Raw genomic sequence first — 25,066 nt, forward strand, 5'->3', positions numbered from 1 at the left:
TTACAAATGTATAGGAAATTTTAATAAGATATTGCCCAAGTACCCAAAATCGTTAATTATGCAAATATCTAATCAATATTCATAGAATGTTTGGCAAAACGTAATTTTTAAAGATCATATGTACCAAATTTCATTTGAATTGAATTGTGAGAATATGATGACACAGACAGACAGACTAAAAAACACAGTCCGACACACAGAGACTGACAGATATAACTAAAACTTAACTCTCTTTTAAAAAGATATTTGTTATAACATGCTTGTTTTCATCAGTTATTTAGTATCAATGTTAATCAAGTTACAGCCCTACATTATGTAATATTGAGAGTGTACAAATTGTACATCATTGCATATTTCTACAATGTTAATACCTACCCACTGTTTCTTGCCATTCTCCTGTGAAAGGTCCTTGGCAACCAGCGTATTGGCACTTTGATACCCATGGTCCATTGTCGGCTGTTGGCAACATTTTTTACTATTAGAATGGAACGTATTGTATCTATACCATGACATGACATCGAGAGTATCAAAATAACAATCTTGACATACTTACAACGAAATTTTACAAGGAAGCTATCTTGTGACATAAACACATGTAAATAAGCTAGATAAAGTTTAGTACCAAAACACAAACATTGACAGTACTTATCTAGTGATATATGCAAATTGACCATGTGATTACCTGTAAACCAAACCATCGTTTCCGTTTCTTTTCCAATGTCTCTCAATGCTTCCATAACACTTCCCACAATACCGTCCATTTCATGCACCGTGTCACCATAGAAACCATGACTAGAAGTGTTGGTGTATTTGGAACTGTGTCCTAACGGTACGTGCATATGAGCAAAGGCAAGGTATAACAGGAATGGCTTTTCACGGCTTCCCCTATAAATGGAATTGGAAATCGTCCAGACAAATTTAAGATGTATATTCTACTTTACTGGACTTGCTTCTTTGATATTCTGTATTCTCTGCCTGTCTATGTCTGTTTGTCTGTCTCTGTCTGTCTGTCTGTCTGTCTGTCCGTCCGTCCGTCCGTCTGTCACTCTCTCTCATTTCGATCATCGTCATCATCCCCACCACCACCACCACCACCACCACCACCAGAACCATGACCACCACCATTACCACCAATACCATGACCACTACCAGTAACAACTGCAACAGCGCCACCACCATCATAACCATCAACACCAGCAGCAACAATGGCAACAGTAATGACAACAACAACAACAACAACAACAACGTAATCACAATTACCAAGAACAACAGCTAACATATCGATAATGTCATTTTACAGCACTTACATTTGTTTAATGACCTCAGCGGCCTTCTTACTATATTTATCACTAAGACTCCATAAATCTACAGGTTGTTCGATCACTGTCCTATTCTCCATAAGAGGCAGAGCCCAAACTTTGCTGTTATCACAATTCTCCATTTCACAATCTGCAAAGGAATAATTATGATTAAAAAAAAATCAACATGAAGCGTATGGAATATCGAAAGGAATAAGGAAGATCAAAGTAAAGACAGCATAATCAATGTTCAATATGAATTTAACATTTTTGTTTAAGGTTTTTAATAGTTTAGGTATTTTGAAACCAGACCAAAAGAAAAAAAAACTTAATTGTCCATAGGCTTTGATTCCCCTTCAAAGCCACGGATAGCCTCTAGACACGCCCAAGCTTGCTGTTATATCTCCCAGTATTTTGTCATTTTCGACAGTTGACCACCAGATGTACGCTTGCTTACAAGGCTGTGACCGGTTTGCCCAGATAGTCAGATATTGTCCTCAGAGTTGCTGTATCGTGTCAGACAATGTATGGGTATTGAGAGTATTACAAAATACGAGTCGAGGCTTACTTCTCCTTGGGCAAGGATTAGGATTTGGCACACCCATTCCTGGAACATCGGTGCACCCTTCATCAGGGCTCATCGGTACTCCAAGGTAGTAATCAAAGCCTGTTGAGTGGAAAGAAAGATGGCATGCTCTTTGTTCATATAGTTATAGACTAAGGAAGGTCGATGGTGCTCACCTCGACAACTACTTGCTAAGTGTCCATGGATAGGTGTATGCCTAGGACAGGGTTGTAAGGGTGGTACAGTCATCCCTGGTTTATCTGTACATCCATTGCCAACAGTGTAAGGTACGCCATAGTAATAATCAAAGCCTTTGAATGCCAATAAAACAAATTCAGTAGATTTTATCGTAAAAGGAGAAAGTCATGATGCTCATTTTTGAAATGATATTAAAATTGGTCAAATATTATTACAATTTATGCATTTTAGAATCCAAAATGGCCACCAAAGTATTATGTTAACTCGATGGAAATAATAAAAGATTTCATAGAAAACAAACAGTGAGTCTAAACTTTCTTTTATCATTTTAAAAGAGCCAGGAACATACTTTTATATGGCACGGTTTAGAGAGATTACTTTGATTTGCAAAGAAATTGGTACCCAAGGCACATTCTACTTTAACATGGGAAAAATTCACAAAACACAGGGATGTTATTGACATAATTTTAAAGAAAATATATAGCACTGATAAACTTAAATAGTTGACAGCCATTAGTCGTTAGTAAATATGTTAAGTAAGTATTTTTCACCTCTCCCCAGCGGATGATAACTCCCATTGTAACCAAGATGCCATTTTCCTGAAAACAAAAATTTAAAATATGAGTGTTGAACTTGGCACATCATTAAAGCTGCACACTAGATGCAACTGGAACAATAAAGAAAAAAATGTTTCCTTAGGTACAATAACTTCACTGGTAATATATCAATATCGCACACCGTGAACAGCATCACCTGTGGGTAAACGTATATTTTGTAGCTGTTTGTAGTAAAATCAAATCAAATTGATTTTTGGGTCCGCACCTACAAATCAGCATCCTGGACGGTGATCATATCTCACCCTGTTTCTGTACTACTTATGGATAATATCGACCACTGATTAACATATGTGATGTCTATAATTGTGATTGTATGATCAAAAAATGATACTCGGTTACCACTAGTAAAGTTTTAACATGGCGACAGATTCAAAACCTAGCTTTCATTCAAGATTTAAATTTGCCACTACACTACCTACAGATATTGGCCACTATTTAAAATGTACAATGTCTTTTTATAAGTAACTGACTAATTTCTAAGTGAATATATCTTTGGTTATTTGATGAAATATGTCCCAGTCACAGCTAGTGCACGTTTAAAGAAATGTAAATTTTGTTATTATCTTTTGGTACCCCATGTCTTCGGATTTACATGTTCAATCATTCAAACCACGTTTCCGGGTTTTCCTTGAATAACCAATTTTAATAAATAACTTTGAATTTCACCAAAATGTCATGGCATATAGTCACATAATCTAAAATTGACCAAGGAATTGGGAAATTTGAAACATGTTTTTGACTTTGAAGCATGTTAAAGTTGTAACATTACCTTTACAGTTAAACAGAAGCTCAGACCACTATAGAACATTTACTATAGTGGTCTGAGATACAAGTATTCAGATTATTTATGCATGGTAAGGTGTCAGTATATATTGAGAAGCAAAAGACACATTCACAGACTAAACGTGACGTATTGATTACTTGTGTTGACGTATTCACAGACTAAACGTGACGTATTGATTACTTGTGTTGACGTATTCACAGCGTAAACGTGACATATTGATTACTTGTGTTGACCCATGCACAGACTAAATGTGACGTTGTGATTACTTTGTCTTTGTTTACAAATAACTTCCTATACGTACAGTAACAAACTTTTATCTTTTAATTTACTTATTATAATAACGTTATGATATATTTAAGGTGTAGTCTATAGACCGACAGACGAGATTTGACAATAAATTGTACAGCTAGTGTTGTGAATGTTTTCAAAAATGCAAAAAAGTTCAACTTTTACACTGATGTTCCAAATTTCGATAAAATGACCAGTATCTGTACTTGCCTATCATTGCTGTGCTGTACCCTGCAGCTTTAAAAACTTCGGCAAATGTAGTCTCATTTAGAGGTAAACCACCCACTGTGGATGATGAGAAGAGATCCTTGACTCCATTCCGGATGCCGAGGCGGGCTGTCAGCAAGGACGCCCTCGATGGCGAACAAACAGAAGCTGCGGCATGAAAATCAGTAAACCTGTTGGAATAATGTGATCATTCTGGATTCATTATTTTTGGTCGGTGATGAAGATTTATACATGTATCGACAAATCTATCTCATGAATATGTATTATCAATAAGACTTGAAATGTGAACACTTTTATCCCGGATACCGTACGTAGAGAGGGAGTCTAGTACTAGTAGTATCGCCCAGACCACAGACCACTAATAGTTAGTGGTCTGAGAGTATAGTTACGATTTATACCTTCACTCACACGTGGTTAGAACCACAGGCTGGTCATCCAGTCAAGTAGAGAATGAAAGAGAAAAGTCTTTCCAAAGTTCATAGTAGCCAGATAAATATAACTTTGCTTTGAAATGCCAGTTCATATGCAGTTTCATAGTAATTGCATGGCACTTATTTAATGTTGAACTATTAATATACCTTTGTCTATGTAATAATACCTAACACATCCATGACCGTAATACTAATGGTTGCAGTATGCCCGATCAGATTCAGACTCGGTGGGCTTGTACACAGGGGCGTGTAATATTGCATAGATTGTTGTTTTCCAGGTCTACAGACTAAATATAACAACCTTTTGAATATATATTCCTACCTGTATAGGGAAAGTATACGTAGTACTATAGATCGATACATTTGTAGCAGCAAGATTCGTATGATATTTTCCTAAGAAAACGGAAATCTAAGCAATAATACACGCCCCTGTGGGCTTGTACATGTGTAGGGGACCTAGGTCCATACATTTTCGAAACTCATCAACATTTTTCCTGCAATGGCTAGTAAATATTAGCACGTTTATAGAGGTATAAGCTTAATATACGGAATCAATCTGATTAAAATCCGAATCGGATGTAGATGTCGTCTAATCATAATCGTTCATTGCTATTTTACCTTCGTTATTTTGCTTGAACTGACCTTGGTACATGTTTACAATTTTTAGCCTGATCGCCGCTGTAGAGGAGGTGATCAGGTTAAACAATGTAAACATGTACCAAGGTCAATTCAGGCAAAATAACGAAGGTAAAATAGCAATGATTGAACGATTAGCCGCCGACATCTACATCGGATTTTAATCAGATTGATATGGAATATACCTCTAGCACAGCCAAAAGCATATCGACGAGCGAATACCGACTTTCTAATTTTAGAATTGAACTTATTGTCTTGCTGTTTATGAATAGTATATGTCACGTCAGATTCATGGTGAAGTTCCTTGCCAAACAACTCAGTCTGATAAATCTTTTTTTTTTTTGTATACATTGCACTAATTACAACTACTGTCTTATATGATCTATACGCTATGTCACCTGACGAGTCACGTGACTTGACAGACCTTTGGCAACCAACATGAACGAGTGGTATTATTAGTAAATTAATAGTTATTGTTGTTGTTTTGTTTTGTTTTGTAGTCTTTATTATGATGTGTAATGTTACTTTTGAAAAGCCTATAAGTGTTATTATTATGATTTTTTTTCCCAATTTTATTTTATTTGTACCTTTAACAAATCCCCAGGGTTTTGTTACGTGTAATCAATAAATATAATATTATTACATTAGTACATAAACCCTCATCCAATGTTGGTGGAGGGTCTATGATTAGTAAGAGTATAGAATACGTGTCCATTGTACACACACACACACACACACACACACACACCTCACCTGATACCACCCTCAGCTATTTTATCCAGGTTTGGTGTGTCCGTTGATGTCTTGTCAGGATTCCAGTTAGCTCCGAGATCGCCCCACGCCACGTCATCACCGAACAAAATGATAAAATTGGGTCGATTCGCAGAAATAAACAGCGGAATCGATGAAATGATACAGACAAACAGTAGAACTGTGAATCCCATACTACGTAGTCAATTGAATGATACTAAGTATTTAGCAAGATCGATTGTCCAAGCTAAAATGAACAACGCAAGTTGTTAAAAAGTACCAAACTGTGTAACAGTGACGACATAGAACGGCTCTAGTGGAATGGATTATTACCACCTAGGCTAACTACATGGACCACCCTCTTACTTGGACATATGATCCGGGGACTTTTTTTCATTCAAGGCCACTTTTAGTCCAGAGCCTGGCATGTAAACTGGTGATACTCTGAACTCTGACCGACGTCATGTGACTGAAGTATAACATGTTGCTTCGTCTAGTCTACTCTAGTTCCTATACAGTATCGTTACGATTTATACCTTCACTCACGGTATAGTCAAAGCTGTTGCTTTAGAAGTCCTGAGATGTAATTTAAAATTCACCCACAGCCACCCACAAGTATTATTACTACGTCCTGTTCAAGTAACACCAGAAAGTCTACATATATTCATGAGATAACAATCAAAGAAAATCAGATAAACCGTTTTCAGCAAAATTGAAATCATGTGAATGCAATGACATACTAGTATAACTTTAGTATTAGAACATAGTTTTTTTTCATGTACATATTTGATCGTTTATTCCCTGAAGTTTCTGCATGCCAACAGAATTGAGATTAAATTTCATACATATCAAAAATCATCACTAGTTTATTGAACTGCAAAATATAAATTATGACATCTTGTTCAAACTCAAGTATGTCTTTCATTAATACTTTAAACATATTCAACATCTATACATACAATACATTCCTGGCCACTGATCCAAAGGCTTTCTGCAGCTTTGAATTCTCATGATTCATTCAACTTTGACGAGAAATCATAAAGCAAAAGTTGTTCATGCAAATGCAGTAAACCCCTAACATTAGAATGATGTAAACAGTGTACAAGTAACATCCTGATATGACAATTGTACCATATTTGGACATTATGTAACTGCCTGAAATGAACACTAACTTGCAGAATTCTGTCATTGATTATTAACAAAGACATGATCAGTCAGTCAGTCAGTCAGTCAGTCAGTCAGTCAGTCAATCAATCAATCAATCAATCAATCAATCAATCAATCAATCAATCAAGAGGTCTTGTGTCCCTTTAATCAATCATGATGTCAATGACTTTGAATTTGAAATACTGAAATCAGTACCTCATTGTGCTAAACATGACAACAGATTCACGGTACAGATAGCCTCTAGACTAGGTCATTGTGGATGTGACTAAAATATTGAGTTGTCATTGATACTGGTACAAGCTAGTGACACAGCAAAGCAAAATGACAAATTGTGATGTAAACAGGCTTTCAGGATTTGATCAACAGTTCTGATCATCGATTTTAGAGACTAAACATCAGAGTTTTATATCACAACTATGACAATGTCTAGCTAGTGCAGGTTTTAAAGTATAAACAATGCGTAATGGAGGCCAATATTCCATGCAAAATTTAAATTACATAAATACATACAAGTTTGCCCCATATTGTGCACATACCGGTACTGTATTTATAGTGCATTAGCACCCTCACATGGGCAAGCGCCCAGTGCATATCAGTGCATATACCCCGGAAATTGAACTCAGAAAAACACAGCATTTAATTGAAATTGAACATAAATTATGATAAATCCATATGTGACTTAAAAAACTAATTTTTCTTATGAAAATGTTGGCAAATATTGGTGTCACCAAGGCAGTAACTTACACTCATCCCGATGCATTGAGATTTTCTACACCCAAAAAATTACAACAAAACATCTCCCTTCAAAATACACACAAGTATAAAATAATTGTTAAAACTTTTTGTCAATTTATTATCAGAAGACAAAACATAGGAAGTCATACAGTTACAAAGCTCCCAGGAAATAAGAAAAGTTTACAAGTATAAAAAAAAAAATAATGGAAAGAAATTACTAGCTGTGGTTCTTCTGAAATGCAAGATTTCTGGAAATCTTGTAAATGATACTAGTCAATAAGACTGTAAGATACGTCGTGACATTTCGCCCTCACCGGCCTCCTCTCGTTGGCCGATGTTTGAGGGCGCCCCGTCACGTTGTACCTTACAGACTACCTCACACATACATCAACTGCTTTAGCACGCTGGTGAGGGTGGAGTGACACAACATATCTTACAGTCTAAGATAATATTATCGGTAGTATCTGCCAAAAATCAAGAATTAATGTATTGGCTTTGCCACAAATTCATCTCATACATAAAGGCCTTTCTATAATAAAATTACGTAAATTGAAAGATACCCGTCCTCTTAGTCACCAAGTCTCTATACTTTATTCAACTGTTGTCAGGTAGGTGTTATGGGGTGGGGGGGGGTGAGGGGTGGGGGTTCAGCTTAAACATGTGGTTTAATACACACCCTGCTTTTATCATTTAAAAAGTTTGTACCATTTCTACAGAAGTATGAGTTATTTTCCCATGCCTAGGTGATATGTACATTGTATTGATATTAGTTAGATCTAGAAATGTGTCATAAATATGTATACTGTATTTTACAGACTGATGCTTTTATCACATATTGCTTACCAGTAGACTTAAATGACTAACTACTACACTATTTCAGCTATCCTAACTGACATTTTGATTTTTTGAATTCTTGCTTGTTCTTCCAAGTCTACTATGATTCTTCAGTAATGCTGGTCTGGAATGGTATTTCGGAACAGGACGGGATTGGTTGTACACATAAATTAGACATTAAATTGCATAATCAGGTCATTTTTACAGGCAGGTATATGGTAACATGACCTGTCGGCCCATGTATGCCAATGTTTTGCACACATTATGTGAGGCAGGGTGTGGCTTACTACCAGCAGAATCACAGTAGACTTGGTAGGACATGCAAAAATTCAAAAAATCAAAATATCAGTTCGAGCCGAAATAACATAGTAGCGTTAGTCCTTCAAGTCTACAGGTATATCTACAGGTATACCACCTGACTTTTCAATGTAGAGCATTTTGAGTACAGAGTGTATGTGTGTGTGTGTGTATATATATATATATATATATATATATATATATATATATATATATATATATATATATATATATATATATATATACATGATTTCCTTATTAGTCTGCAATAATAGTTTGAGAAATTAACAAAGAAATGAGACTTTGAACTATTTGGACACGGTTTAATTGGATGATATTTCGATGTTTCTTATTGTACATGTGGTTTTTCCTCTCTCTTTCTCTGTTGTATTCTCTTTGCATAGCTCTGTGCCATGGAGTTGATGATGGATATCACAAAGTAGGTCACCATGATAATTATCACTTTTTCAAATATCCATGACAACCAATTACCTTTCTGTAATGAAAATATGAAAACAGCCAATCAATTGATGTTCCCCGAAATAGAATTTTATGCCCTAAGCGTGTCATAATGATAACAATCATTTGATTTCTTGGACATCATGACTTCCACTCCATTCACAACCTATGCATTACTATACTATATGCATGTATGAGAATAAGTCAACTCTCCAAGTCTCTTGCTCTAATTTTAACTAGCATAAGGTAAAACCAAGACTCATCCTACTGGCAACATATTATTGCTATGGTTATTGTTCTAGTAGATAGATAGAAGCAGTTTTAATGTTTGTACACAGTGGGAGTATAATTATTGACTGCTTTGCTTATATGTTTGGACAGAAAGCTATTTTATGGTAGGCCATACTGAGAACTAGTATCTGGTATACATACCAAAACTAGTGAAGTGGGTGTTTTGAAATTATAAATAAATGAATAAAGCAGATATGCTGTTCTCGTATTTTGAACTTCACTGTTGCCCTGAATGTGGTTAAAATAGATATTTATTTCTCTCTCTCATAGACAAGAAGTATCTAATCTGGGTTGAAACTTAAAGTATGGTGTAAATGTTTGTTTTAGGTAGATGCATCTGGAACTTGTTCTCAGTGTAGTCTGTGTAGAAAATAGCTTCCTACCTCAACAAACACAGAAAGCTACTCAACATAAACAAGACACTGTAGGATGATTTTTATTATTGAAGTTTTTGAGAAATAAGAAAGCAACATACAATGGAACAATATATACGTAGCAGGAATGAGTGTTCATGGACTCTGGGTTCATAATTAGTAATGACATTTATACTCCCAGACAAAATATTTCTTGGCAGTAAATGCCAAATTTTCGCTGACGTCTCGTCACCATTGTCAGGGGTGTACTACTATGGGCTATTTGTCACATGTCTCAGAAGAGACGTATTGTCGTGTCAGTGTAGTAAAGTCGTATCTGCTGTGCAACTGTATAGGCAGATACGACCTTACTGCACAGATGTGACAATATATATGTTGTACAAGCACAGCTCAAAAGATGCCTTGCAAAAGGTGTAATTCTATTTTCAACAGATAATGGTATCTTTTTGTAGCATTTCGTTTAAAAGACATTTATCGGTTTCCCACACAGAACTTAATATTGGTTCTGGTTGCCATGGATACTTACTTGTGGAACATCTGTACCAGGTTTATGATGTAATTTCTGTTTTTGCTTTGCAAGGTAGTCTTCAAATGGTGCTTGGAGAGCAGGACCTACTTTTGGTATTTTTCTGGAAACAATACAAAAGTTACATTTTAGGTAACTGATAAAATGGTACAATAATATTGTCTATGGCATCGTGTTGCTCCTTATGAAGTTATTCCAAAGATAATATTGGTCATTCTTCACAGGGCTATTGAAAAGAATTGCGAATGAAGTATAGTTTTTTTCAAACCATGAGGACTACATTATGACAAAGATTGTGGCATTTTCATGAGTGTAATAAAAGCAAATGTTACAAATTTTTATTTCAGACTCAGAGGTACATATTACATTAAAAATGTATACCATTAACATAATGATAATATTGGTTTGCATATAGAGCATTCCTACATAGTACCCAAAGTGCTTTACATTGACACAACAGCCCTTCATACTTCCTTAACTCCCTGGGGAGGATACAATCCATCGCAGCCTCTATTGGCACATAGGATTAAAGCATTCACATTGCAACCTCTATCCTACCAGGTCCCCAATTATACAGCTGGGTGGACTGTGGCACAATCATGGTTCAAATTTTGCCCAAAGACTTAAGGCCATTCAGAAACAAATGGCAGCAGCAACAGTTTCTGTATATGCATCTTGAAAACCTAGAATTTTTAATGACAACCATGCCATTTGACCTAGCAAATTTTGTCAGCGATGCTTTTTGTAAGAGAAAGGAAATTATGTACAATGTTTAAATATGTACGCTTACTTATTCATAAGTTAAAGATTTGTATTACTTTAGTGTCTTGTAAGCCCTAGGGGCTGGGTGTGGCTATGGGTAAGTCCACACATGACACTTTAATAAATAAACATAACATAACATAACAACAGTTTGAACCTGCAACCTGCAGATTCCAAGCTGGCCACTCTAATCATTTGGCCATCATGAATGACTTCATCTAATCATTACCGAAAAAAACCCCAAAAAAACTTACCCAACAAGACTAATTAAATTTTCAACATGACGTTCACTAAAGAGAGTGATAATAAATATTTTCTGTATATGCATCTTGATAATAGCTTTACCAATAAGGGTAGCACCAAAGAATGTCCAGAATGGAATGAGGAAATGACCACATGTAATACCAGCCAGGTCAAACAAGGGATTGGGTATCTGTGGAAGGAAATAAATGTCAATGGCACTGAATCACAACTGATCATACAACATTGAATTCAGAAAAGCAGCAAACTATTAAATGATGGAATGTATGTAATACATGTTTCTGTACAGATAACATGTTGTGCCGAGTGTTCTTAAATCAAATTCATTTGTTCACTTTCCCTGCTTATAACAAGTTCTGCTAGTGCATGCTAGCCTGTCACTGGTTGTACCTACGTTTATCCAAAAGGCAACAATCTGAGTACTTATGTGCTAAAACTACTAAAAGATTGTAGTTTAATACCCCTGTATGTAAAGTGATATCTTTCCTCTGACAGACTAGCTACACATCAATGGAAGTAATTGTTATGACTATGAAATCAACCTGACCTATGGATACCATGGATACTTACCGATGCACATGCTACTATTCCAAAGAAGCCAACCTTCTGTACAAGCTTTTGTATGGCTAGCTTGGTACGTGTCATCCAATCCTACAAATTACAACAAACGTAAGAAATATATATAGTTTGTATGATTGAATTTATACTTGGAGACATACACACATACATTAAGGACAGGTGCATGCACGCACACACGCGCGCACACGCACGCACGCACACACGCGCGCGCACACACACACTCTTCCAGCCAACAAACAGACAGACACAAGTACATGCATAACCAATTCAACAGACACAGACACAGTCATGGACACCCACTTAGAAGCAGGCTGGTTATTAAAATCTTCTGATTACAAATAATGTTACATACCTGACTATTTGGATCTTCTAATTGTTCTAAGATTTCTTCAAATTCTTCATACTCTTCATCATCTGGTTCTATTCCTGATAACCTGGCTGTTTGTACAACAACACAAATCAAAGTATCATCATGATGTCATGACAACATTCACAAGTACGGTAGAATAGACCATTCCCATTAAAGTCTCACTTTACTAGGCTGCAATTTTCATCAAAGTCAGTCAATGCCATTGCTACACAGTAGCTGTTCCATTGTTATTTTTTTGCTTTGAAACAATGTTTTGTTAATTTGAATATTTTTAAAAAGTCTCATAAGTCTGCTGGTTATATTTCTCAGACTTCTACATTTGCTTTAATGGCTGAATATCAAGATAACATTTACCTGCTTTTGCCATAAAATATGGTGGTAATTCTCCAATGGCAGTGCCAGCACCCTGGAATATAAACAGTCACATCATCAAGTATTGTCAGAAGTGATACTTGGACACATAATTAGCAAAATCTCTTTTCTTGAGGTATAAATCTCAAAATGTAAGACGTTCTTCTGCATACATTGTGCAGATAATTTGATAAATCTGTTGCTCTCTCCAATGGCTGCCATTAGCATCAGTTTTACTGACCATACTTGAATATACCAACATTAAGAATTAATTGAATAAACAAACTTTGACAGCATGAATACTTCTAAGTTTTTCACTGACAATTTGAAGTCTTGCGTTTAATGTAATCAACCATCAGAACTACATGAATGCATAAAGATTCATACATTTTGATACATAATACTAGTAAAATCCGTTCATATCGTTTTAATACTCACCCACATAAATGCCTCTAGTCTAACTTTACTCATAATTGTCCAAATACTCATAGAGTCACCTTCCACATCAGGACAAATAATTCTGAAATCAAACACAACACATTACTGTTTAGTTTTGTTTGTCATTTGGTAATTGATAAGAACTTCTCGATACTATTTGACTAAGAATACAAATTACATAATTTATCTCTCAGCGTGTCAACAAAGTTGGATGAAGGTTATACCTTGAGGTTTTTGCTCAAGATTTAAATTTTCCACTACACTACTAGTCTAGTTCCTATATGGCATCGTTATGATTTACGAACTTGTCTATACTATTTGACTAAGAATACAAATTACATTATTTATCTCTCAGACTGTCAACAAGGTTGGATGAAGGTTATGCCTTGAGGTTTTGCTCAAGATTTAAATTTTCCACTACACTACTAGTCTAGTTCTTACACAGCACCATTATGATTTACAGTCTGTGGTTTAGTTACAGACCACATTGGCATCCAGACTACCACACTCCCTACGGATAATATTGATTACTAGAGGGTCATTTTTATTAAATAATTGACCAATTTTTAGCGAATATATCTTTGTTTATGTGATGAAAATAAAATGTTACAGTTACAGCTAGTGGAGGTTTAAAGGATGGTTACTTACTCATCAGGATATGGTGGTTCTTGAAAATCCACTGACATACACTCAAATGCTGCAAGTGTTACTGCTGCTATATGAGGACCCTGTAAGTTAAAACACACATGTTAATTACTTATTTCTTTAGATGATGACATAAATGTTGGTTAAGTTGGGTAATCTTCAGTCACAGTTAACAGACTCATGCCAGTGGCAATATGAAGAAAAGACAGTGTAGCAAGCTTGTCTCACACCCTGCAAAGTGTCTACTCAAAACAAAATATCTGTACCTCAAATTATTTTGAGAACAAACTGTACACACACAGACTCACACACACTAACATGAGTACAACATACATAAACAAAAGAGACACTGTCACAGAGACACACACACTGTTTATTGGTACTCACTAATCACTATATTATATACCCTGAAATTGGCCGTCAAAATGGCCAGCCCAATGCAATGGCCAGCCCAACAGCCAAACCCAATGGCCCAGCCCAATAGCCCACACCAACATCCCAACCCAATGGCCGAGCCTAACAGTTCAACCAAATGGCCCAGCCCAACAGCCCAACCCAATGTCCCAGCCCAACATCCCAACCCAATGTCCCAGCCCAACAGCCCATCCCAGATTTTAAGGATATGATGCCCCATCAAAACATAAACAGTAGTAGAAACACTTACCAAATATAGTAGGAATGTATGTAAACCAGTTCCTAAACCTACAGATGATAAAACACCTAAGCCTACCCAGTAGGAACACCAAAGAAATTGTTTTCTTATCGATGCCACATACTGTAATAGATAAGGAGAAAATTTATGGCGAAAGGATTAAAAATTGGGGAGTGAAAAACAGTTTCTGGCAGAGCTAAATAAAAAGTTGGTCCAGCACAAAAGAATGGTCACGTCTAAACCCTACAACACACTGATAAGATACTAGATATCCAAGACTCTGGGATTCAAACATTGTGGTTTATGACTAAGAACCATATCAAGCAAATTTCTGTTATAAGTATATTTTATATAATATTTTGTTCACTGCGTGAGTAAACGCAGACTACTTTGTTTTTAAACTGTATATATTTTAACTCATTTAAACTCATTTATTTAACTCATTTCTGAGGACTGTACATGTACTTACAAAGAAGAAGAAGAAGTTCTGTATGAAACTGCAAGAAAAATGGGATGGCGATTATACAGCAAAGGGAAACTTCATTATTTTGGTAGGCTAAACTATCACTTGTGAATATTTGTTTATAGATATTCACAAATATGGCTAGACTGCAAGATACATCATGTTGTTTTGCCGATGTGTGAGGGCGCCCTATCATGGCATCCCATACAGACTAAACTTAAAGTATGGTAAGTTGTTAGTTACTTACTTTTTGATGTGATCCTTTTGTGTTGTATGCCATCACTAATGTTGCTACAATGGACAGGAATATCAACACCTTGATTATATTATTCCAAAGTCTGTAAAAATGTTAATAATGACAACAAAGTTATGATTGCGTCACATAATTCTCAGTACCTGCAATTACATTTCGCAGGGTCAAAATAGAATGAGAAGGTCGACTTATTCTCTAAGACTCGTACACCTATATGTGTAGCACATGAAGTGGAAGTCATGGTGTTAACCAAGAAATCAAATGTTATTTTTATGATGTGACAGGGTGGTAAAATTCTATTTCAGATTATGAGAATCTAGGAAATCTGGGAAATACTTACCTAGGTAAATTCATAAACCTTGGGTTCTGGAGAGTTATTTCATGATTTTTCATTACATAAATTTTCATTCAATTGCCAAGAAACTCCAAATTGTAACTCTTTTTCACATTTATTGTTCTTTTATGTACTTGTACACTCTTGCCTCATGGGTCTTAACAGTCATGAATATGTATTAGATGAACAATGCATATTCATGACTGTTTATCAGAAGGAAATAAGTACATAGGAGTCATGAATATAGGTCAATTTATACCAAGTAATAACATACAACTTACCTAACCACTATATTGTGCATTTTCAGCATTGTTTCACAGAAAAAATAGAAGAGTGTTGTAAAAGGTTTTTTCCATAAAACAATATTGGCTCTTTCCTCTCGGTCTTGGCGGTGTTGTTCGCGAAGTACTGCATGTTCCTGAGAATTAGAAGCTATTGCACCTGATTGCTTGGAATCCTTAGTACGGTTACTGTCTTTATTTTCAGATGAACTGACTTTTCTTTGCACTACGTCACTCATCTTGTCTGATTCTTCTAATCTAGCAATCTAGGATTACAGAGAAGACAAAGATCAAGTCATCAATAACTGATAGTTACTATACCTTGAACATCTACATGTACCTTTCTGTTTCACTGTCTATCACATGTATGTGTCATAATGAATGAATGAATGCTTGCATGAATGAATGTGTGTGTATGTATGTATGTATGTATGTATGTATGTATGTATGTATGTATGTATGTATGTATGTATGTATGTATGTATGTATGTATGTATGTATGTATGTATGTATGTATGTATGTATGTATGTATGTATGTATGTATGTATGTATGTATGTATGTATGTATGCATGCATGCATGCATGCATGCATGCATGTATGCATGTATGTATGTATGTATGTATGTATGTATGTATGTATGTATGTACATGTATGTATGTATGTACATGTATGCATGCATGCATGTAAACATCAGTGTTTCATTTGGTATATTTTCTTGCAAATGTCACTTCTTGTGTACATGGCTTAAATAAATAAATAAATAAATATGCATGCATGTATGTATGTATGTAGGTAGGTACATATGTACGTATGTACGTACGTACGTACGTACGTATGTATGTATGTATGTATGCATCATGCTGCAGTATCCTAAGGACCTTGCAGCAGCATAAATTGTAGAGCAATTAATAGCAACATACACAGCTAAATTATTCAACATGTGTGTAATTGAAATACAAATACATAAAAGTAAAAAGATTAATTCTAATAGCAGCATAAACAATGATGAAATGTCAATCAATTACAAATATCAGTAATAAATATACATAGGTCACATAACAGCAAGTGGACAACAAGCGATTTATTATAATTATATGGAAAAATACATCATCTTCAAGTTTCACAACACTTTAAATATTTCATTATTTGTTATACATATATGTGTAAGTGAGTGCCATGTATTCATTAGTGAGGATGTTGTACAGGTCTGGAATGTATGTAACAAGTACATGTATACATGTAGTACTAAAGAAATAGAGTTTTCTCTTTCAGAAAAATGCATTTTGGGACTTATTTTCATAAAATAAGTGATTAAGTTTGTGCTAACAGACTTGTGATTTATTCTTCTATCTACAGACAATAATCTGATACAATTGTAGTTGAGAAAGTGTACAAATATCGATAATTTGGAAAATCAAACAATCTGACATATGTAATCACTCTCCACTGCACTCCTGCTTAGCCCCATTTTTTCCCAAAATGTCAAACATTTCGGTAAACTGTGTGGGATTACGCTGAGAATGTGAGGAAGTGTTTAAAATCTGGACAGCTGCATGGAGTCCACGTGTTCACTTCACACAAAGACTGTTTTCCATGTTATATAACATAAGCACAGCCTTCTGTTATCAAATACTTAATTCACCGGTTTCATTGTAAATCAGCCATCATTAGACTACATGTACATGGATATAAAGACTGACTAATTCAGAAATTCAATTCTACATTTCTGTGTAATCTGTTATGATTGAGGATTGCGATTAGAAAGTTACAAAAAAAACAAACAACCAAACTAACAGTAAAACAAATAATTGTTGACCGTAAACAGACACTTTTCAATGATGGGAATACCTCTTCCACCAATCATGGCAATAGTATATGTGGCTTGATGTATGTACATCATTCTATTTGTTTCAACACATGATCTTTGTACACTTTAAGTGTCAATGCCCTACTGAAGTGCTCATACATTCAGGAGTCCAAGGTACAATTTTGAGATCTTTCACATGTTATAGTAACACAATAGGGGAGAAATATTAAACCCTAGTCAATTACTATTTAATAGGGCAGTTTTAAGTAGGCAATCTCTACTCATCATCATGTCCTTTTAAAGGCCTTTAAATGATCGCCTTTCCTACCAAAATACAGTTTTAAAATTTGAAACAGTCTACTAGAGTTCTGTGACTTACAGACAGACTGCTGTCTCCTTGTTTTGGTCCTAACATATGCAACTTACTTATATTTCTATTAGCACAAGGATTTACCATAAATCAACTTTGCAAAAACAAATCTTACAACTCCATATAGAAAGAGACAAAAAGTCTATCTTATATGCCTTTGAGGAAAGTTAGGGAGTCAAATTTGTAAGAACAACCAAAGGAGATTAAATATAGAGTACTTAGTTATGTAGAAATAATCAACACATTTACCTTGAGAAAGATCAACACCTTCTTAACTGCTGCCCACAAATTAAAAGGTGATTTCTGATGTTCATTGGGAGTGATATGAACTCTATACATTACTGGTGTTACTGGGACTACAACTTCATCAAGAGTGGTAACACTATGTGTACTGTCTGCCATAGCTTATACACGTCATCCTGCTTCCCCAGTGCTTGAGTCTAAAACTCTGTTTGTGAGATGATATGGCTGGTGATGTCACAGTTCAAGGCCTAGTCATCATCAACAATGTCTCACTACATGCACTGAACTACTGCAATGCAGTGTGAAAACAATACCCACTGGTGACGTCATCGGGGTTCCACACTTTGTTTAGAGCTGTGCTGGCCTGATCACATGTTAAAGTTATCAGGAAGTTTGTAAACAATCTCAGAGATTGAACAAGGTTTTTTTTTACACATTGTTTTGTAGGTTTCCCTTTCACAGTATGTCATTATCTTCCATTATTGGCTGAGAATTACCAAGTTTCAAATTCATTCAAATTTCCAATAATCTTGAATAAATTATTCAATGACGTAGTTTGAAATTATTCGATGACGTAATTTCCATTGTTATCAATATCTGGACTCTGTCCCATTAAAATAACAGATTGATGTCTGTAAACACATGATATATGTAGATACAGAAGCCTTCACAAAAACAAAGCTAAAGTCCTAAGTTATTGTTACTGGTACATGATGCATCAACAGGTCAATGTCATGAGTAATTATCTGACATTATACATGTGGTATATGGAGGTTAGTGACATATACACTAACACTACTATGACTTCAAATCGAAGTCTATCTTGACAAAATAATACTCTGTCCTAATAGTATACATAAAGTTCTGTTTCTGTTTTGTAACTAAATATGTTGTTGTTTAATATGGGGTATGTCTGGGTCATATCCTTATATTACAGGTTACTCAATGGCATTCAGGACACTGGCACTGGTCAAACAAACTGAATGCATGCCAACTTTTGGCGAAGTAATTATAATTCCTTTTAAGTCCACACTAACATACATAATGTAGATGTGATGAATGGTTTCCCTGTGTGTGTGTGTGTGTGTGTGTGTGTGTGTGTGTGTGTGTGTGTGTGTGTGTGTGTGTGTGTGTGTGTGTGTGCGTGCGTGCGTGCGCGCGCGCGTGTATGTATGTATGTGAGTGTGTGTGTGTGTATGTATGTATGTATGTATGTATGTATGTATGTATGTATGTATGTATGTATGTATGTATGTATGTATGTATGTATGTATGTATGTATGTATGTATGTATGTATGTATGTATGTATGTATGTATGTATGTATGTATGTATGTATGTATGTATGTATGTATGTATGTATGTATGTATGTATGTATGTATGTATGTATGTATGTATGTATGTATGTATGTATGTATGTATGTGTGCGTACATTTGTAATATACAAATGTACATATACATGTACACTGTTGTATAGTATGAGTGAGTGTATGATAGTAAATGGTATAACACCATACTACATAACATTTGCTTAGATAATTATGGGTTTATAAATACTTGTGTAATGTATAATTACTTCATAACCTGTATTTAGACATAATTCACATGTGCATATGTAATCAATCACAAAATCAAGATAAATTGTAGTGTACTATAATAATACACAGTCATGAAACAATCATTATTGAATAAATGGTTAATTAGATTGGAAATGAGTGAACGCTTATCCTTCCACAAGGGCAATAGTTGCTACAAACAATCCTAAATGAAGGAATTTCTCTTTCTGAGCTTATGTGAAATTATGAGTCTGTCCCTTATAGAGCTAATTTTGAAATTTCACTTAAAATAATGTTGATATCAAGGCAGTGCCAAAATGCATCAGACTATTAAACTAATGATAATAATTAAAATATTTCTCAATTAATTTTAAACTGAATTATAATTCTAAATTTTGGATTATGTCACATCAGAAAACTTAAAAAAAATAAACAAACAAATTAGATTTTGTCATTAGTGTTCATATGATATTATACCACTCACTAATTTTGACATAATTTTATGTAAGGTGATGCATACTAATGATGTAGATAATACACATTATTATACTGGCTATGCCAGTATGTGTGTACAAGTGTGTCAGCTGTACAGCTTCATTGTATTCCCCTGGCATTACTTCTTTTTACTATGTTAGCATCATGTTACAACAGTGGCAAGATTAGTTTTGACGCGCATGTACAACAGATACACACTAAGGCTAGAAATTAACAGTAGTCCAGGGCGCAGTAGAGTATTCTACTAAACATCACATCTTGACTACCAAATTAGCAGTAGTCCGAGGCACATTGACTACTAAACATTGTATCTAGACTACCAAATTAGCAGTAGTCTAGGACACATGAGACTACTAAACATTGTATCTAGACTACCAAATTAGCAGTAGTCCAGGACACATAGACTACTAAACATTGTATCTAGACTATCAAATTAGCAGTAGCCCAGGGTACAGACAAATGTAGACTTCTAAACATTGTATCTACTACCAAAGTAGCAGAAGTCCAGAGTACATAGACTACCAATCATTGTATCTAGACTACCAAATTAGCAGTAGTCCAAGGCACATTGACTACTAAACATTGTATCTAGACTATCAAATTAGCAGTAGTCCAGGGTACACAGACTAAACATTGTATCTAGACTACCAAATTAGCAGTAGCCCTGGGTACACAGACTAAACATTGTATCTAGACTACCAAATTAGCAGTAGCCCAGGGTACACAGACTAAACATTGTATCTAGACTACCAAATTTTAGCAGTAGTCCAGGACACATAGACTACTAAACATTGTATCTAGACTACCAAATTACCAGTAGTCCAAGGCACATTGACTCCTAAACACTGTATCTAGACTACTAAATTACATGTAGAAGGTGGTACTCTGACAGACAAGTGGAAGTCCATAGAAAATTGTGAAAAAGTTCACTTGGCTAAATCTGACTGACTACCAACCTTAGTTAAATTTGAGCCCAGTAAAAATATCATTTTGAATAATGATAACAATTATAATAATAATGAATATTTATAATGCGCCTGTTCTCCTGGAGTGCTCCAGGCACGGACATAGACCTACTTACAAAATGAAAGAATGCAGAACAATTTGACAACATTAAATAAGGATTCAGAGAGAAGTACATGTAAATTTTACATAATTGGAAAAAAAGCATGACACTAAAATACAGTCTGTATTCACATAATGATTTCCAGGGTACTAATGCTATAGCTGTCCTGATTTACCTTTACGTTGAATAGAAAGTGAAATGATGAGGGTAGTTCAGGGTTTGACCCAAGTCAACACAGGAATACTGAATTATCACACCCCACCAATGTTTATTATCGTACAATACTGTCCTGTCACAGATGGCACTGACAGTCATTCAAAAAGTCAAATAGATACTTTATACAAACAGGGTCTTCATAGCATGAATGTAAAATCCCTCTTAAAATCTCCTCAATTTCAATTAATAACTTGTACACAGTCTACACTACTATTCCATCCAAACGTTACCATGTCAACATCGTGAACACTGTGACCATTCAACCAGAGACAATACATTACAATCCCGTCATGTCTTCAGCATGTATTAATATGTGCACCACATATGATATATTCCATACTGTTAAAATTGGTATCAATTTCACAAATTATATCCATAAAGTTACATCATTAAATGCATATCAGTATCACTGTATCAGTATCCCATCACAATGTCTGCTTAGACCTAATAAAATATATTGTGTGGTTCCGATCACATTCAATTTTAGAATAGGTGGGATATGTATTTTTTTTAAATTTTATTTTATCCATTTCTTCATATGTGTGTCTAGTTCAGGTTTTCCATTGTTTTCCAAATGGTCTCTCTGTTATTTATGTCTTCCTATAAGATGTACAGCCATTATAGATTGGAAGAATAGTTTTATATTGTCTTGATGTCAGTTTCCGCATCTACAATTTCTGGCGCTATTTTTTTCTCAAATACATAAACAAAATTTAGTGTTGGCAGTAAAAACTAGGTGGGGTTGGGTAACTGGAACCAAACGATTATTTTTTCTAGGCCTTTAGTTTGGGAACTATAAGGCTATTATGAACATTAAATATCTAAAATGTATAAACACTTTTTTTTTTTAATTTTACCCAAAAAATATTCTATAATCTAAATAATAATTTTTGGTTTCCCAGTCAATAATACATGTATCTGTGTCCATCCCTTCTTTCTTTTTCACAGGCACATTTATCATATGACTGTACTTTTGTCCTTGTGTCGATGTCAGTTGGTATAATAAACCTGGCTAAATAGACTGTTTTTCTATTCAATGAAATGCAAAATGTTATTTTTAGCAGAACATTTGCAGGATGGCAGACAATGAAGGTATAACATGGCAATATTTTGATATCTGATTACAGTATTACGTACAGAACAGTTTCTTATTTCTGTTATGTAGATAAGTTACACATCATTAGACTTGGTTGTATTACATGTAAATTATACTGAAAATTCAAATATTTCTCTAAACTGCAAAATAACTATTGATATTTATTTGTTGTAAATTAATAATTCATAACAAATACCTGGGAATTTGATGACAAATAAATGGGAATTCCATAAAACAAACTGAAACATATTCGGCAGTTAAATAATTAAAATACATGAAATCTTACTAGCTAGGTGGATATATGCACTCCTAAACTCTGACACATCTCTCTTTCTCTGATATGGATCCTCCCATAAGGAAAACGTGAGACTGCACAGTTTTCATGCACATGGATTTTTGGTTAAAAGTCACCCACACTATTGCGAATGATTACAGAAAATACAGAAATAAATTTTAAATTTTAAATATAACCTACTTCTTGTCTATTCCACCATTTTTTGTCTAACATTCACTCAAGTTGCAAAATGGATGATAAGACCGCAGCATAAATGTACACAGGGTTTTGCACATGTGTAACCTTGAGCTAGTCTATTTGTATGACTGGCAGGTGTTACCAGAGTGTATATATCCAGAGCTAAATCTAACTCAGTCAATCCTAAAGGTCTGAAATGATGGCTGTTGTCCTTACTCAAATCTATATCACAGTGTTAAATTTTAAGGACTGAATGTGCTTATACAAAGGTTTAAGGAAGTGACATATTCTTTTACTGAAAACACTCTCATTTCTGCTGTAAGTCAATGAGTAGAACAGAACAGGCTGATATCTGCCATTTTGGGCAATCAGGTTTGGTTACAATGTTTGGAAATGTAGCAATTTGATCTAGTATAAAACAATACTACATTTGTAAGTCACACAGTTTAAACTGACTTTACCATACACAAGCCAAGTTGAACAAAAAATATGGAATATATACTCTGGTCATTCTATGGCAACGCATGTCTACATCACTGATTCTGCTGTGTTCAAAATATCAGTTAAAATGTTCAAAACTGTCACTATTTCCCCCGACTTTTCTTTGATATTATTGGCGCTAGTATTATTATGTTAATCTCCAATATTTTTCTTCATTCATCCACAATGCTTGAAACCTATGGGTTGTTACTACTCATCCAGTGACTCATAGTGACAAGGCCCCTTAGGTCACTCATATTTTCTTGGCTAAGCGAAGAAAACTATTGGGGAATAGCATCAAATTGTCCTCAGTGCTATACACTGCCCTATGGTATGAGTAATGTAGTCATACCAGCAGCCAATATTTAACCTACCAGTAAATCCTAAAATTAATTTTAGAACTAAACCATTACTTTACAACAATAAAGCTGAAGATTGGTATCATAGAAACCATTAGTATTAGTGGCTTCACCCATCACCACCACACCTTAATTGGGGTACAAACATTCCTGTGAGTGTAGATTACAGAATTTTAAAAAGTGCACATTACAGTCTATAGTGATACATTCATAGTACAAGGCTAAAATAGTTTCTAACAAACTAGATACTTTTTGTTTTAATTTTAATGATATTACCATACAATGGGATGTGACATTATACAATACCCTATTATTTCAATATTTTGTGGATGAGTTGATAGTGAAACAATGGCACAACTTGCCACGTGTTAATTGTTTTAGTTACAACCGACATCAATGTTAGGTATGGATGTTAGAAATATCTAACGTTGGAGATATGGAGGTAGATGTAAAATAGAAAGTTATAAACCATGTTATTGGGCTTCCATCGGAAGTAACTCCATGCAAGTCAAGTTCAATTATTACGTGTAGTAACATTTACACTATACAAACAGTTAGTAATTATTGGATTAAAGAAAGATATATAAGGAAGTTTTTAGTGATCGTTTCTCACCAGTGCAACCTTCCTCCCTTTGCTAGGTAATCCCCGTTGCTTACAGATTTGTCTTAATTGTTGATATTTCATCCTAGCGTACTCAACACTCATGTCATCGCGGACATCGGAGTTCATGACAGTGACATTGGTATCGGTACGCCTACCGTACTTGTCCGACGTAAATGGCGTTCTACGACGGTTGGACCGGCGTCTAGTCTCCGCCATACTGCAAGTTAAACGTCATCGATTTTTGTAACTGTTATCTGTTACCTTTTAAAGACCACAGTTGGCTTTCCAGCCGTTGCATTTCTCACCTGATCAAGGGATTCCGCTTGGCAGCATGTATTGTACGTAGAACTATAATCCTGTTCGACGAGGACAAACAGACGGGTGAATGGTAAATAACGAACTTTTTGATTGGTGCATATGTCAGATTAGACCG

General features: G+C 35.0%; 2 protein-coding genes across 5 annotated transcripts in view; both read right to left on the bottom strand.

Moving 5' to 3' along the window:
• LOC144449106 (arylsulfatase G-like) overlaps nucleotides 1-6,149 on the bottom strand; it is a 10,571-nt gene extending 4,422 nt beyond the window's left edge. Inside the window, exons 1-7 of the mRNA XM_078139566.1 lie at nucleotides 5,799-6,149; nucleotides 3,961-4,148; nucleotides 2,613-2,660; nucleotides 2,040-2,174; nucleotides 1,308-1,449; nucleotides 683-885; nucleotides 376-456 (exon numbers count right to left, since the gene is read on the bottom strand). Of these exons, the coding sequence (XP_077995692.1) occupies nucleotides 376-456; nucleotides 683-885; nucleotides 1,308-1,449; nucleotides 2,040-2,174; nucleotides 2,613-2,660; nucleotides 3,961-4,148; nucleotides 5,799-5,989 (988 nt within the window). The 5' untranslated portion in view covers nucleotides 5,990-6,149. The remainder of the gene's footprint in view (nucleotides 1-375; nucleotides 457-682; nucleotides 886-1,307; nucleotides 1,450-2,039; nucleotides 2,175-2,612; nucleotides 2,661-3,960; nucleotides 4,149-5,798) is intronic.
• Nucleotides 6,150-9,059: 2,910 nt separating this feature from the next.
• LOC144448954 (vacuole membrane protein 1-like) lies at nucleotides 9,060-24,952 on the bottom strand. 4 transcript variants are annotated; one of them, XM_078139341.1, is made up of 12 exons: nucleotides 24,939-24,952; nucleotides 15,868-16,133; nucleotides 15,247-15,337; nucleotides 14,549-14,659; nucleotides 13,888-13,967; nucleotides 13,240-13,321; nucleotides 12,805-12,856; nucleotides 12,433-12,518; nucleotides 12,072-12,152; nucleotides 11,495-11,673; nucleotides 10,479-10,581; nucleotides 9,060-9,324 (listed from the first exon to the last, which is right to left on the bottom strand). In XM_078139341.1, the coding sequence occupies exons 2-12, from the start codon at nucleotides 16,104-16,106 to the stop codon at nucleotides 9,178-9,180; spliced, it is 1,251 nt and encodes a 416-aa protein (XP_077995467.1). In that variant the 5' UTR covers nucleotides 16,107-16,133; nucleotides 24,939-24,952; the 3' UTR covers nucleotides 9,060-9,177. The 4 variants fall into 4 exon arrangements, with proteins under 4 accessions (XP_077995467.1, XP_077995468.1, XP_077995465.1 ...); XM_078139342.1 differs by lacking the exon at nucleotides 24,939-24,952 and adding an exon at nucleotides 24,895-24,923; XM_078139339.1 differs by lacking the exon at nucleotides 24,939-24,952 and adding an exon at nucleotides 24,643-24,888.
• Between the last annotated feature and the right edge of the window lie 114 nt (nucleotides 24,953-25,066).

This window comes from Glandiceps talaboti, chromosome 18 (assembly GCF_964340395.1).
Source record: "Glandiceps talaboti chromosome 18, keGlaTala1.1, whole genome shotgun sequence".
Classification (NCBI taxonomy): Eukaryota; Metazoa; Hemichordata; class Enteropneusta; family Spengelidae; genus Glandiceps; species Glandiceps talaboti.

Coding starts and splice junctions, on each gene's coding strand:
- LOC144448954 (XM_078139339.1), bottom strand. CDS start 24,849: ATGGCGGAGACTAGACGCCGGTCCAACCGTCGTAGAACGCCATTTACG. Junction 11,674..12,071: donor GAATAGTAGCATGTGCATCG/GTAAGTATCCAT, acceptor TTCCTTCCACAG/ATACCCAATCCCTTGTTTGA. Junction 9,325..10,478: donor CTGGTACAGATGTTCCACAA/GTAAGTATCCAT, acceptor TTTTCATTACAG/AAAGGTAATTGGTTGTCATG.